Source organism: Schistocerca piceifrons, chromosome 8, assembly GCF_021461385.2.
Source record: "Schistocerca piceifrons isolate TAMUIC-IGC-003096 chromosome 8, iqSchPice1.1, whole genome shotgun sequence".
Classification (NCBI taxonomy): Eukaryota; Metazoa; Arthropoda; class Insecta; order Orthoptera; family Acrididae; genus Schistocerca; species Schistocerca piceifrons.
The window spans coordinates 11,379,797-11,396,214 of record NC_060145.1 but is presented as its reverse complement, the minus strand read 5'-3'; the positions used below and the strand labels follow the sequence as shown (position 1 = coordinate 11,396,214).

General features: G+C 39.8%; 1 protein-coding gene across 2 annotated transcripts in view; it reads right to left on the bottom strand.

Annotated features, from left to right (window-relative positions):
• The window catches only part of LOC124711125 (protein strawberry notch), a 265,197-nt gene that overhangs the window by 124,619 nt on the left and 124,160 nt on the right, over window positions 1–16,418 (bottom strand). For both annotated transcript variants that reach the window (XM_047241011.1, XM_047241013.1), the window contains one exon: window positions 9,871–10,031. In XM_047241011.1, the coding sequence (XP_047096967.1) occupies window positions 9,871–10,031 (161 nt within the window). The remainder of the gene's footprint in view (window positions 1–9,870; window positions 10,032–16,418) is intronic.

The following is a 16,418-nucleotide window of genomic DNA, read 5'->3' as shown; positions in this document are numbered from 1 at the left end:
CTTCTATGATTGCCTGGATCTTGCAGGCTGAGTGGTTTCCTCTAGAACAGGACAGACGACAGCATCAGGCTCAACGACAGTGTCAGCCACAGACAGCACCTGCAACCTGTTTGTCAGACAAACTGGGGAGGCCTTACGTGTGGCCACCTGGGAAGTCATTCGCCGCCTGCTTCGCCCCAGGGCAACCTCCCACTCGACCGCATGTGAGAGGCCAACCTCAGTGTGAGTAGTAACCGATGGGCACCAGTGAGGACCAATCGGAGGACTCGGACGTGCTGGATGTCCGTTGTATCCCCACGCCTGGCCCACAACAGTGGTGCCCATCCTGTCAACCTCAACCTCGAAGCCATCACAACTTGAAGCTGAGAGCGAAGTGCCATCAACTCGGCTCGCATCCGCATACAACAATCGCAGCCCCTTTCCATACTAAAGACCGTATTGTAAAAAATATCTTACAGTATTTCAAGAAACAATTTTCTGTGAGTACCTTTAGAATACCGTATTTACTCGAATCCAAGCCGCACTTTTTTTCTGGTTTTTGCAATCCAAAAAACCGCCTGCCGCTTAGATTCGAGTGCAAAATAAGCAGAAGTTCTGAAAAATGTTGGTAGGTGCCGCCACAACAAACTTCTGCCATCGAATATATGTAGCGCTACACAGGCAGGCATGCTTGGCAGGCACAAAAATAAATACTGGCGCCAAAACCTCTGCGTCAGTAAATAAATTAAAAAAGGTGGAAGACGAGCTTTTCTCTCCACCCCGAGTTTCAACTACTGCATTTTCATACATTATCCAACGAAGTAAATACAAACTCAGAATTGATCATCTTCGAATGTAGCAGCATTTCAATGTACTACGAAAATCCGACTGGCAAGACTGTTTGGGATGTTTGTCAATATGGCCAACTCTATGTTCTGAATTTTTTCCTACCTGTGAGAAGAAATGGTTGCTAATGGTAACTTTTATGAATTGTGAATCACATGCAGTATTCTCTTCACCATAAGAATAACACGAATATAAACATTTTGCCATGTATTCTTTCATGTGTGCTGCTATCTCATTTAAATCCTGTCTGCCTAATAAACTACAAAACTAGAGTGAGACAACAGCAAACGTGGGAGAATATACATATCATGTCATGTTTATATTCGTATTATTCTTATGCCTAATAGTGATACAGTCAGAAATGAAGCACAGCAATTGACTAGATTTTTAAATCTAAGATGACTCTAATTTCTGTGCAGAATGTTATGTACTAAAGAGGCATCTGCAAAGATTTTTAAACGGAGAGAAATTTTCACTAAACTCTTGTTCAGAACATCTTCTATCATACGCAGTCTATTATTTCGTTCTTGTTGATCATTATCAAAGAAAGCAGCAGTGTAATAACAACAAATAGCAGTCTTTTGCCATTGTTTCTCTAATGAGACAATTCCTCTCCTTTTTTTAAAAAAAAATTGTAAGAGGCGGTAGCGTGCACAAAAGCAAGCCATGCCGCGAGCGGCGACAGGCCCTAAACACTCGTTATCAGAATGCAACAAACAGTGCATGACACAGTACAGTAATGCATTTTCAGTTTAGAGTCACGTAACCACCTATAACAAAGAGAACGGCACTTATCAGATCAAAGAAAAATAAGCAATCCATTCAAACCAGACGAAGCACATGAAAAAGGAAGGGTACCAGTATAAATACGGACGGAGTGCCTGACGCATAGCAATGGCTACCTGGTACAGCTTAACTGCTAAGCTTACGACTTGAACCAAACTACTGTAGCTGTATCGTCATTCATTCAACCTAAATTGTGTCTCATATTACAATGGACCAACTTTGTTTCGATTTGGAGGTGCGGCCTAAAACTTTTCTCCCCCCTTGAATTTCAAGTCTCAAATTTCAGGTGCAGCTTAGATTCGGGAAATTTTTTTTTCCTTGATTTCAAGTCTCATTTTCCAGGTGCGGCTTAGATTCAAGTGCGGCTTAGATTCAAGTAAATACGGTAATACTCAGCTGCTTATGCTCCACTCCCACGTCAATCATGAATGTGATTCAATTACTTGCAGCTTTCATGGAGGCATATAAACAATTATTCTTGCCACACGCTACCACAAATATTTAAGAGAGCACATTTCACATGTTGTACAACAAACTCCTACTGGTATCGTCAATTGTTGATTGAAACTTACTTGTGCTTTTTCACAATTTTTGAGACCAGTAGGCCTATCTTCAATAAAAACAAACATTCTCTAATTTCACTGTATAGTTACACGAGAAATAGCTTATTTCTGAGAATTTTTGGACATTTATAAAAGTATACTGTTGTAGGTTACGGGTGTGAGTGATTCTGGATAACTTATTTCATAGCAAATGAGCATTTGTGGTTCACTGTTACTGCCAAAGAATACATCACCCTGAATCTCATCGTTCATCAAAGCAGATAAACTGGCATTTTTGAGAATTTTCGAAGTTACCAGTGTCTAGAGCTAATATAATTTGGTACATCAGCTTTGTGATTTTGCTACTTTAGCAGATAATCTAGTTAACATATCGTGTCACATCTAGGTTTCCCTTAAAGAGGTGTATATTTTATTTATATTTCTTTAAATTTGCTAATAACTACAATTAACATCAAAAAGTTTGGGTTTTTAGCACAGGTTTTTCTGGTGCCTTGATAGAAATCGCATTTTGTGTGGGCAAAATGTAGCCTCAATGAACACGGAATGAGTTGTTTGACATTCATAAGCAGCTAGAAATCACTCTCACTACTGTTAAAGCTGTGAATCAGTGTGTTGAAGAGGTCCTGAGAGTCATGTAGCTGTGGTACTGGTACCAAGGGTATCTCAAGTACTATCCTCTTCTGTGGATCTTGTCTACTCAGCAGAAAATATGGGATCTGTCATTACTTATCCACTTGACTGTGAGTGGCGTTTGAATGGCAGATCTAGGCACTCAGTAGTGTGTTAACAGGGACCAGGGAGGTCTCAGGGTGTTATATCGATCCACCTAACCAACTAGTTCAAGGTGCTGTCTTTAACTGAAACAGAGCCAGAGGGACTCACTTCACCTGTTTTGGGGAAACCTGTTTTCTCCAGTGTCAAGAGGAGGCAAATGCAAAAGGGTAGGGTCAGTCTACTGCCCATCAGACTCCTGATATAACCAAAAACTTTAGAGAAAACTTCAGGTCAATTGTACGTAATGATGATGATGATGATGATGATGTTTGGCTTGTGGGGCGCTCAACTGCGCAGTTATCAGCGCCCGTACAAATACCCAACCTTTGCTCAGTCCAATCTCGCCATTTTCATGAATAATGATGGAATGATGAGGACAACACAAACACTGTTGGCAATTCAAACATACGATGAATGATGGTACCCCTCGGGGAAATGGCAGCAAGGGACAGGAACAACAAGTGAACTCAACGTGTATGCCTAGGGGCCTCATTCGACATGTTGAAGAAGCTATTCCAGCAGCGGCTGAGGGAAAAGGGTGCAAGGAGCTGCAGATCGTGGCACACATTGGAACAAATTATGCCTGTCATCTGTTCTCCAAGGTCATGCTTGGATCATTCCAGTGACTGGTAGAGATTGTTGAGAACACCAGCCTTGCACACCAAATTTCAATGAAGCTCACAATTTTCAGCACTATTACCAGAACCGATCATGGCCCCTTGGTTCAGAGTCAAGTGGAAGGTCTGAACAAGAGACTTTGAAAGTACTGCGACAAGTTAGCCTGTGACTTCCTGAACTCGCAATATAAGGTTTAGAACAGTACAGTGTCCCTAAATGGGTCAGATATGCACTACACATTAGAGGCTGCTATCCTGGTAGTGGATAGCTGACTGTGTGATGTGCACACAGGGTTGTTTTTTTTTTTTAATTAGGTGAATCCATCCAATTCAGATAATGATACCTGTAAGAAACCCAGAGCTATTGGCGTAATATCCAAAGAAATGCCTCCCACAGGTAAGAGTACTAAAATCCTTGTGGTTAACTTCCGAAGCATTCACAACTAAGTGCCAGAGTTTGAACTGCTCATGACAAGCAGTGAAGCTCACATAATACTAGATACAGAATGGTGGTTGAAACCTGAATGAAACAATAGGCTAAGAAAATGGAGGTTGTGTATTTGTCGCAGTAGACAAGAAACTCAGATCCACCGAGATAGAAATTGAAGCTGCATGCGAGACTGTTTGGGTAAGACATAGTATCAGGGATTGGCATAAAATGTTAACTGGGTCATTCTACTGCCATCAGACTCCTGATATAACTAAAAGCTTTAGAGAAATCTTCAGTTCAATTGTACATAATTGATGATGTTTGGTTTGTGGGGCGCTCAACTGCACGGTTATCAGCGCCCGTACAAATACCCAACCTTTGCTCAGTGCAATCTCGCCATTTTCATGAATAATGATGAAATGATGAGGACAACACAAACACCCAGTCATCTCGAGGTAGGTGAAAATCCCTGACCCTGCCGGGAATCAAACCCGGGACCCCGTGCTCAGGAAGCGAGAACGCGACCGCGAGACCACGAGCTGTGGACTTGTACATAAGTTCCCCTATCATACTTTAATAATCGATGGAGGCTTTAATCATCCCTAACCATCAATTGCAGTTTTGTTAGTGATGGATGTGATAAAGACATCTTGTGAAATACGATTAAATGTCTTCTCTGAAAACTACCTACAACAGTTAGTTCAAAACCACACTCATGATGGAAACATATTGGATCTAATGGCAACAAACCTCTTTGAGGACGTCTACACTGAAACTGTTATCACTGACCATAACATGGTTGTGGCAACAATGATTACCAAAGTACAATGGACAACTAAACCAAGTACAAAGATACATTATGTTAAGTAAACTAGATAAAAAATCAGTAATGTCATATCTCAATAAGAAACCTAAAACTTTCAGCACAGGGCAGGAGCATGTAGAGGAACTATGGCTCAAGTTTAAAAGAATAGTTGCTCATGCACTGGATAGATATGTACCCAGAAGAGATCATAATGGGAGGGACCCTCCATGGCATAATGTCACTGAAAAGAAATTTCTAAAGAAACAGAGATTACAGCATAATAGTGTGAAACGAAGCATAGGACTACATGTAGAGAGATGTTGAGTAAAGCATGTCTGTCCATTAAGAGGGAATTGTGTGAAGCCTTCAATGACTACCATAGCAGAACATCGTCAAATTATATTTCACAAAACCCAAAGAAATTCTGGTCATATGTAAAGGCTGTTAGTGGCATCAAAGCTATTTTCCAGTCCTTAACGAATGAGAAAGGAACTGAAATTGATTGTGACAAAGCAAAAGCTGAAATGCTTACCCCCGTTTTCAAATGTTCCTTTACAAAGGAAAATCCAGGTGCCCCAATTTAATGCTCATACCACAAAAAAGATAAGTGAAAAGAGTATTAGTGCCTGTGGTGCTGAGAAATAGCTGAAATTATTAAAATTGAACAAAGATACAGAGACCGATTGATTCCCTACCAGATTCTATACTGAATTTGTGGCTGAAATAGCCCCTCTTCTAACTATAATCTATCATAGATGCCTCAAACAAAAACCTGTGCCCAGTTCTTGGACAATGGCACGGATAACACCCATCTAGAAGAGGGGTACTAGAAGTGATTCACAAAACTACCATTCAATATCTTTGACATGAATTTGTTGTACAATCTTAGAAAATATTCTGAGCTCAAACATAATGAGGTATCCTGAACAGAATGACCTCCTCCGTGGCAAATAGCACACAGTCCAAAAATATCGATCATGTAAAACCCAACTCACATGACATACTGAAAGCATTGGATCAAGGTAATCAGGTACACGCAGTATTTCTTAATTTCCAAAAAAAGCATTTGACTCAGTAGCACACCTACACTTACTGTCAAAAGTCTGATCACATTGGTAGGGAGGATGCAGCATGTTATCTTGGATGGAGAGTCATCGTCAGGTGTAGTAGTAACTACGGGTGTACCCCAGAAAGTGTGTCGGGACCCCTGCTGTTCACGCTGTATATTAGTGATCTTGCGGACATTGTTAATAGTAACCTTACACTTTTTGCAGATGATGCAGTTACCTATAATGAAGTACTGTCTGAAAGAGGCTGCTTAGATATTCAGTCAGATCTTGATAAGATTTCAAAGTGAGGCAAAGATTGACAAGTTACAAAACGAAAAAAACCTAGTACCCTACTGCTAAAATATCAATGAGTCACAGTCAGAATCTGCATCTACATACACCTACCACAAAACCACTGTGAGGTCCATGGCAGATAGTACATCCCATTGTACCAGTTACTAGGGTTTCTTCCTGTTCCATTCAAGTAGGATCGTGGGCAGAATAACTGACTGAATGCCTCTGTGCAGGCAGGGATTATTCTATATTCTAATCTTATCCTCACAATCCCTATGTGAGCAATGCATAGGGGGTTATTTTTTTTTTTTAGACTAATCATTTACAGCTGGTTCTTGAAATTTTGTTAATAGACTTTCACAGGATAGTTTATGCCTATCTTCAAGAGTCTCCCAGTTCAGCTCCTTCAGTATCTCTGAGACACTCTCCCACAGATTAAACAAACCTTCAACCATTCGTGCTGCCCTTCTCTGTATACATTCAGTATCCCACACACTTCAGCAATATTCTAGAACCTGTTGCACAAGTGATTTCTTAGCAATTCCTTTATAGTTTGACTGCACCTTTCCAGTATTCTACCAATAAACCGGAATCTACCACCTGCTTTACCCACAACTGAACCCATGTAATCATTCCATTTTATACCCCTATAAAGTGTTACACGCAGGTGTTTGTATGAGCTGGCTGATTCTAACAGTGACTCACTGGTATTATAGTCATAGGATACTACATTTTTCCATTTTGTGAAGTGCAAAATTTGACATTTCTGAACATTTAAAGCAAGTTGCCAATGTCTGCACCACTTTGAAATCTTATAAATATCTGACTAAATATTTATGCAGCTTCTTTCAGATAGTACTTCATTATAGATAACTGCATCATCTGTAAAAAGCCTGATTTTACTATTAACAATATCAGCAATGTCATTAACATACAACATGAACAGCAAAGGTGCCAAAACCCTTTCCTGGGGCACATCCGAAGTTACTTCTACATCGGACAATGACTCTCCATCCAAGATGAACATGCTGCATCCTTCCTACCAAAAAGTCCTCAATCCAGTCACAAATTTTGCTTGATACACCCTATTACAGTACTTTTGACAATAAACATAGATGTGGCACTGAGTCAAATGCTTTTCAGAAATCAAGGAATATAGCATCTACCTGACTGCCTTGATACAAAGCTTTCAGTATGTTATGTGAGAAAAGTGCAAGTTGGGTTTCACATGATCAACATACTCTGAATCCATGCTGGTTAGCAATGAAGAGATCATTCTGTTCAAGATACCTCATTATGTTTGAGCTCAGAATATGTTCTTAGATTCTGTAACAAATTGACGTCAAGGACATTGGACAGTGGTTTTGTGGATCACTTCTAGTACCCTTGTTGTAGGCGGGTGTGACCTGTGCCTTTTTCCAAGAAGTGGTCACAGCTTCTTGTTTGAGGAATCTACAATAGATTATACTTGGAAAAGGGGCTAACTCAGCCACAAATTCATTACCGAGTCTGACAGGGATTGCACTGGGCCCTGGAGCTTTATTTAGTTTTAATGATTTCAGCTGTTTCTGGACGCTACTTACACTAATGCTTATTTTATACATCTTTTCAGTGGTACAAGGATTAAATTGGGTCAATCGGTTTCCCTTTGTGAAGGAACATTTGAAAACAAAGTTAAGCATTTCAGCTTTTGCTTTGCTACCCTCTATTTCAGTTCCTGCCTCATTCACTAGGGACTGGACATTAACTACGGTGCCACTAACAACCGTTACATATGACCAGAATTTCTTTAGGTTCTATGAAAGATCGCTTGACAATATTCTGCTTTGATAGTCATTGAAGGCATCACACATTGCTCTCTTTACAGCCTAATGTGTTTCATTCAGCATCTCTCTATCTGTAGCTCTACACTTTGTTTTACATCTATTATGCCATAATCTCTGTTTCTTTGGAAGTTTCTTTACAATGACTGGATACCATGGAGGTTACCTCCCTTTATGAATTGGGCAACTTGTACAAATATCTGGGTCCAACACTTTGTAAGGATATGAAGTGGAGTGATCAAATTCGCTCTGTTCTAAGTGAAAATAGGTGGTAGACTTCAGTTTATTGGTAGAATATTGGAGAAGTCTAATCGATCTATAAATGAGATTGCTTACAAATCACTCTTGTGAATCATTCTAGAATATCGCTCAAGTATGTGTGATCCATACCAAATAGGACTAACAGTGGATATTGAACGTACACAGAGAAGGGCAGCACGAATAGTCACAGGTTTGTTTGGCCCTTGAGAGAGTGTCACAGAGAAGTCTACTAACGAAGTTTCAAAAACCTGCTTTTAAATGATGACTCTAGAGGAATTGTAAGGATAACATTAGAATAATTATAATATGCACAGAAGCACTGAAACAATAATTCTCCACAAACTCCATATGTGAATGGAACAGGAAGAATCACTAATAACAGGTACAACCTGCCATGCACTTCACAATGGTTTGCAGATTGCAGATGTAGGTGTAGATGTAAATGAAAGCACTCCATACTTAACACTATATAGTTACTGCAGCACTATGGGGCCTGTAGAAGCAGCTGAACACTTTGTCATAGCAGCATCCTGCAAAAAATCTATGATCATCATTTTCAGTCATCATGTTTCCATAAACAGTATTTACAATAGTAAACTACTGTGTTTTTCACCACGTAAGTGCTCATTTGTCTCTATACTTGTAATTGTCAAAAATCTCTCCCCCTTTATCACACGTATCGCAGCAGCAGAACCTTTACCATCATTTGTTCATAATAATACTGTACAATACCTAAAATTGGGCGTTCTGAAATACAAATACTTGATGAGCCTTTACAGGCATGCTTTCACAGAGCGCTCTGTGAATTTTGTCTATGTCTAAAAGCCTTTGTGTCACGAGTTAAACAACTTTTTTATGAAACAGCATATGCCTCTCTTTACCAAGTAATTATGCTTGAATTTGTTTCCAAGCAAAACTGAATCACAGAAAGTTGAGCCACATCCAACATTTACTTTATATTTGGATCTGATACATATTGCTTTCCCACTGAGCAGCGATACCCAACACGGTTTTCATGATTCTTGAAAAGTACTTTCAAGTACATTTGGCAGCTAAGTGGTAGCAATAGCTCTTATGTATTGGTAGTTCAGGTAAGACTTATTTTATGCCACTGATGGCTTCTATCTAATGAATAAGAAACTGAATTTCTGGTAAACTCCACCAAACCTAATAAACATTGATTTTCACAGGCAATATTAATTAATTTCAACTCGATAATGGAAGATAAGCATGAAGAAAGACAACCATTTTATACGTAGAGCAAGGGTTGACCAGAGAGAAGGAATAGAAACTACAGATGCCTTCTGAGGAAGAACACAAATCGAAAAAGGTTAATTTTAAACCAGCCTCTTAATTTTATATACCTCACACAATCCTTACTCTGTATGAGAAACAGTAGTTTTTTCCTTGTGGCTTTAATTCATTTAATTAATGACACTTCTGTCATTTATTAATAACTAATGTGAGAGAAACCTAAAAAGATCTGTATAATCACAAAAAATTCACAGAAGCATGCAAATTATACAGGAGCAAGTAATACACCTTCCCCCCCCACCTCTCCCCCCCCCCCCCCCCCCCCGAGTACAGATTCAATTAGACATTTAAAACAAGGTCTCCATGTATGGCGTAATTAATCAAAGTACCTGGTTTCCTCTTCCCTCCACTAGAACCTCCAGGTTCAGCATCAATATCACCGTTATCACTTATCTTCTCTTTCTTCGGAGGATCAATCCCGAGCAGCCTATGGATGCGGTTTCTATCAGGAGCTGGAAAGTGTTTCTCCACCAATGACTGCAGAACACCTCTGAAATGAAAAATACCATTCTGTGAAAGCACACCCGCCAATAGCAATAAAAATATTATGTTCCTTGAGCAAGACTCTTTACTGCCATGGCTTGTATAATCTCTTATAAGGGGAGGTCCCCAGATTTGGGAACAGCATTCTGAAACCATGAAGCCATTCATCACACAGGGCTCTCGGCTGCGAGCAATCGATGAAAATGTATTTCAAGAGATGATTTTTTCTCCTCCTATTGTTCTTTTTTCATTTGGAATATTCATCTCTGTGATCTGAATTATTTTTATATACTAACTTCGATGTAATTTCCTCTGTTTTATGATTTTATATTTTTGTCCAAGTTATTGCAGTAATTGTTTATATTCCTCATTTTACTCGAGTTAGTTTTATTTACAATCCCTTTTCTTGTTCAAATCTACAGCTGCTATTATTTTGTTCACAGTACAACATTAATTTATGTTTTAAATGTCTGTCAGGTGGTTACAATCAAAAAACAATGTACATATTATAATGAAAAATACATTTTTGACACCATTACACAGCCAATATAAACAGATTATTTTGTCTTTTATTTCTTTAACTGATAGATTGGTGCTTCCAAACAATAATACAAAAATAAAAAAAAATTAGAATCAAAATTGTAGGAAAATACAGATTGCCGTAAGTAAGACACATCAAGTTGCAGACACACAATTAAAAGACACTCACGTAGAGGTTTTGGCCACAGCCCTCATTAGTAAAGAGAGGAGCACACCATTCACACACATAAGCAAGCATACAAGACCAACAACTCCAGCATCTCAGGGCGGAATGATTAATAATTAGAATTATATTCACAAAATTTCACATGAAAAAAGAATGACAGGAAGAAAAAATATGAGTTAATAAAAATGCATAGGATGATGAAAATGACATGGCAAAGTAATAGAAACACAAAAATTAAATTTAAATCAATTAACTGAATAGACATAATTATCGAAGCCATTTCAATAAAGATTTAAAAATAGAAAATGTCAAAGATCCTGTCAAGACTAGAATCCACAGCCTTCTGCATGTTTGCAATGTATCTTTACCACTGCACTACGCAGCTGCTCTGCACAACACTTATTTTTAAGGTTCTGGAGTCTAGGCCACCATGCAAAACTCTCTGTGTTGCTTACTTGCAAACAACTACAGAGTGAGATACCTGGGACTCTAACCTACAGCACCAATAGGCAGTTTCAGAAAGTGACGATACATGCCAAAATGTCAGGGGGAGGTGAGGATGACACCCACAAGAAATATCTTTAGTCACACACTAGTGTATAATATATGCACACTGAGGGGTTGGGGTGTTAGTGATTCACATGTCACGGTCGTCTGTTTCAATTCTGCAAGCGGTAACTACAACTGTGCCCAGCCGATAAGTATGTACTCCTGAGTATGTACACTTTCAGCCATTTGAATGGGGTCGTACTGTGGGGGGCCAGCTGGAAACTGGATAGACATATAGATGGACTGCTGCTCTTGTCGGGCATACTGTATCGGTGAAGAGTCGCTGCTTTCAATAGTGGTCTATGGAACATTCCCACACCTGTATAGGTGGTTCTGGATGTCCATGTAACACTGGCATAAAGTGCAAGCAGCAGTAGGTGGCCGATCGTCATCTGGGAACGAAATCTGGGCATATGTTGTGGCTATGTCATCAGGGAATAACAGGAACGATCTTCTTGCAGGAGAACTAAGATCGTGTGCCACTGACACCACAACACTGTCAAACATGGTTACCCTGGTGTCATGAAAGAGCTGACTAGCGAGTGGAATGGCACTCTGTGATAAGCGTAAGTTTGTCTGCATACAAATGATGGGCATACATCTGGTGAGCTGTCTATTCCACAGTGCATTCACTCACAACACACGGGTCCCATCCCAGGCTTCTTGCTTTGTGGGTGTGTGGGGAGCAATAAGGGGCAATTTGAGGTAACTGCTGTCCACTACATTTCACAGGTTGTTATCACAGTGCTATTGCCATTTCTTCGACATGAAGGTGACGTGCTTATTCGACTGGCCATTCAAGTCCACAGACAAATGCTGCGATGCCATGTGCTCTTTGTAGCATACAATTTGTGCTCTGGCCAGCAAGATCACCAGATCTCTTGTGGACCGAACACATATGGGACATGGTCTAGGAGTTTACTCATTCTCCAGGGCCTACAAGAACCATTGCCGAATTGCAACAAAAGACACAAGTTGCTTGTGACAATCAATGCCAGCATACCATTTGATACCTTTACGATCATCTGCAGGTAAGAATGCCTTCGTTGCCACCAGAGGGATTGATACACTGTGTACTGATGCGACTGTTTGGGCGACCTTCACCATGACTTGTGTGTCATTTGAAAGAGAATACTGAGAAACCCCACATGTCCATTTTTTGAAAAAATCGAGTTAGCTCTGATTTTTTACTTTAAACATATAGCCCCATCATAATACAGAGAAATCTCACATGTTCTGGCATTTCTTGTATTGTTTTGCAGCCATTGTATCACCTTACCTGAAGAGAAACCCCACAAGTACAAAAGAGAAAGGCTTTCTCAGAGTTCTAAGTTGTCAGCACTATTTTAAACAGAGAGAATAGCCGATATTGCCTCTTACTCCTTGGTTTAATCAATTTATATTGTTATTGGTGGTAAAGTGCCAGACAACTGCGATGCTAGTGACGAATTCAGAAAGTAATGAAAAAAAAAAGAATAAACACAGTGGAATTTCTAAAACATATAGCCATAAAACGAGCAAGAGTGAAAAATGATGCATATACAAATTGGAAAGGGAATAGAATTCAACCAAAATAACACGGTTATGACTGCAGGTGAGTTATAACCTGAATCTTAGTATTGCTTCAAAATTAATGTTTAATTACCACAGTGAACATAATGATTAGAACCCCAAGTTCAACTGAATATGTAATTCTATTACCAGTTGTCGAATGAAGTGCATGACAACTAAGATAATGGAGGGCAGCAGGATAGAATTATACATAAAATTTATCCGTTTCCTAACAAAATATGAACAGGATGGATCCCTTCAAAGCCTCATAGAAGTAAAACCAGTGGCAAGAAAGAAGCTTACAGTGATAAGAAATTTGGGAGGAAGAAACCAGGACAGTCGTACGTTTTTTGGTTATCAGGGTCTACATTCAGGTTTGTAAAATTGCCTTCTAAATTTTTTTAGTCTCTGTAGTGACTGAATAAAGTACCTGTGCAATCAGCTAAAAAAGGTAAAACTCCGCTACATAAGAGGGAAAAATGCCCTCCTGAAAATGCAAAACCAGTGGCTTTTATAGCGGAAATGAAAAATCACATCAACTAGTTTCTGGTCAGGAAAGCACATTATACCAACAAAGAATGGAATTATCTTAACCCTAAACTTAACGTTAATATTATGTGGCAGATGTTCAAAAACATTAAACAACATTTTAAACACCTTCACTCATCCTCTGATTTTGTTTAATGTCTGTGGCACAGGGAAGATTTCAGTTCATCACCCATTGCTTTCCAATAAGAGACCACTCTTGCCTTCCTTGTGACAGAGATTCCAGCATGGAGAGAAGGAAAATCAGAAAGGTGGATACGATATATTTGCTGAAAGAATATGCAGAATCCAGAGGAAAATGAATTTTGAAGTGAAAATACCGAAAACAGAAGAAATGCTAAATTTTAAGGAATGGTGGCTGAAGTTACACAAAAACAAAGCTATTTCCACTGAAACTCAAGGAAGGGCTTCACCTAGAAATAACAAACAGCACTTTCATGTAACACAATTCATGCAGTTCTGCTATTCACATGAAACTCTTGGTGGTGTTAAAGACAGGTCATTCACTGATGGGACAGAAGAGCACATGTTCCTAACTGGCTAATCGAATTGTAATTCCACTAAGCCCCAGGAGTCAGGCTTATGATGATCATGAATCCATAAATGAGAAGAAAATGCATGACCTATGGCAATTTCTACAATTCCTACCAAAAGAAGAAATCATCAAAAATGGTTCAAATGGCTCTGAGCACTATGGGACTTAACTATTGAGGTCATCAGTCCCCTAGAACTTAGAACTACTTAAACCTAACTAACCTAAGGACAACACACACATCCATGCCCGAGGCAGGATTCGAACCTGCGACCGTAGCGGTCACGCAGTTCCAAACTGACACGCTTAGAACCGCACGGCACACCGGCCGGCGAAGAAATCATCAAGAATTTCTATTCTGACATATAGAATTGGCCAACATCTGTCAAGAAATGAACCCTGTGTGGAGTATAATGCCAAAGGGAATGGAAAATAGCCATAATTTGTTTGATTTTTGTCCATATCAGGAATAAAGTATGTGTTGAGTACTGATTTATGTTTATTTTTTACAACATATTGAGAAAGCCCACAAGTTTAGTAAATAAATTTAAACATAACGTCAAGAACATATATTAGGACTGCCTACAGGGCACTGACATTCATCCCGCTAAATTCATTTTAATGAAAAATGAGAAGAAAAATCGGATTTCAGCATAATTTTGAGACCTGGGACGTTTTCTGTGCCTCCTGAAAAGTTTAGTTTCTTGGAAATGTGGAGTTTTTCAATATTCCCAGCCATTGATCTTCAATGACGAATTTCCTATCATTCTTTTCTCTTAAGCTAAAACTCTCTCATCTGTCTATTCAGTGTCCCTTGCACTCCTTCTGCTGGGCAGTTTAGGGGACTTTTCAGGACAACTGCTAATCATACCAAAGTACTACACTCGAGTACAGCAGTACTACACGCTTCCCGGCTTCTGCCTTTTTTTCTTAGCTCTCTCCAGTCCATCACTCTTTCATCCTCAAGAAAGAAGCTAGTTCCAAAAGCTAGGATTATTTTCAGCAGTTTTACATGTGTCTGTCAACAGTACCACCACCTGAAGGTTTGAGTACAGGCCAGCAAATACATCTCACAATTTAGTGCCCCTGCCCAGTTAATGGTCGAGAGTACCATTTGAGTGAAGACATTCGAGGCATGACAACAGAAACCGTTATAAACAATTAATGATAGAGCTTACTCTTCTACATCTATATTTGAACTTTGCAAGGCATCTTACAGTGTATGACCGAGGCTAATCTGCATTCTAAATGGCAGCACTTCAAACTTTCCTAATATGATAGCAGGTCAGCTTTTTAACAGGTGTTGGCACATCGATGGAAATAACGATTTTCAAATCAAATGAGATTACAGAACTGAAATTGGAACATTGGGGGAAGGGGGGGGGGGGGTTAAATATGTCTGGTATTGTCAAGGTAAGATGCATTTCCTTCTTAGTACAACGTAACATAAAAAATCGTGACAAGAAATTCACATAATACAGTCTAAACTTACAATCTTGAAAGCTGGGCTGTGAAATAGGGTTTGCAGCCTAGGCAGTGTACTGCATTGTATTTAAATCGGGGAGCCAGAAACGACGGAGAGGCTTTGTCCCGCCATAGCTCTCAGTGGGTCAGAACCCCACAACAGGCCAAAGCAGTCCATCCCACACCACCGCCACCTCACCCCGAACCCAGGGTTACTTTGCGGTGTGGCTTCCAGTAGACCCACCCACCAACGGGAATGACGAGTATAACCCCAAATGTTTGCGTGGTAGAGTAATTATGGCATACGTGTATGTGGAGATAGCGCTTACACAGCAATCGCCGACTGAGGCGGAATAAAGGGAACCAGCCTGCATTTGTTGAGGTAAATGGAAAACAACATTAAAAACCACGCATAGGCTGGCCGGCACACCAGACCTCAATACTAACCTGCCAGACGGATTTGTGCCGGGGACCGGCATGCCTTCCCGCTCGGGAAGCAGGGCGTTAGACCGCACACCTAGATGGGTGGGCTAACCTAGGCATTCAACTCGTGCGAAAGAATGAGAAAAATAATAAATAACTGACACTGGCAGAGACCTCATGACTAGTGAGGATAATGTCGGACGCCCAGAAACAGTGCCAAATTAAAGTCACTCTGGACCCACATCCACTAACTATAGAAATTGTAGCACACCCCCCTCCCGTGCTTCTCAGGCGACTACCCTGCCTTTGACAACTGAAAACAGAAAGTTACTGCCATGGGGCTGAAACTACTTCCTGTATCCTAGTTTGTTTTTTACTAAGCTTCTTCTGAAAGTTTACTGTCAAAAATTTGAAACATCTTGACAAATTTTAGTTCTGCACAACCACGATATTCACACCTAACAAAATTTGTTCCAATTTTTTGAACTGAACTAACATTTTTCAACTGAATTAAAATGAATGTTTTGACAAAGGAAGCAATACAAAGAGGTAATGGTGGGAACTGACTGAAACTGCTGCCCTGCAGTGTGACGAATCCATCACTGCTACCAAGAACCTCTGCC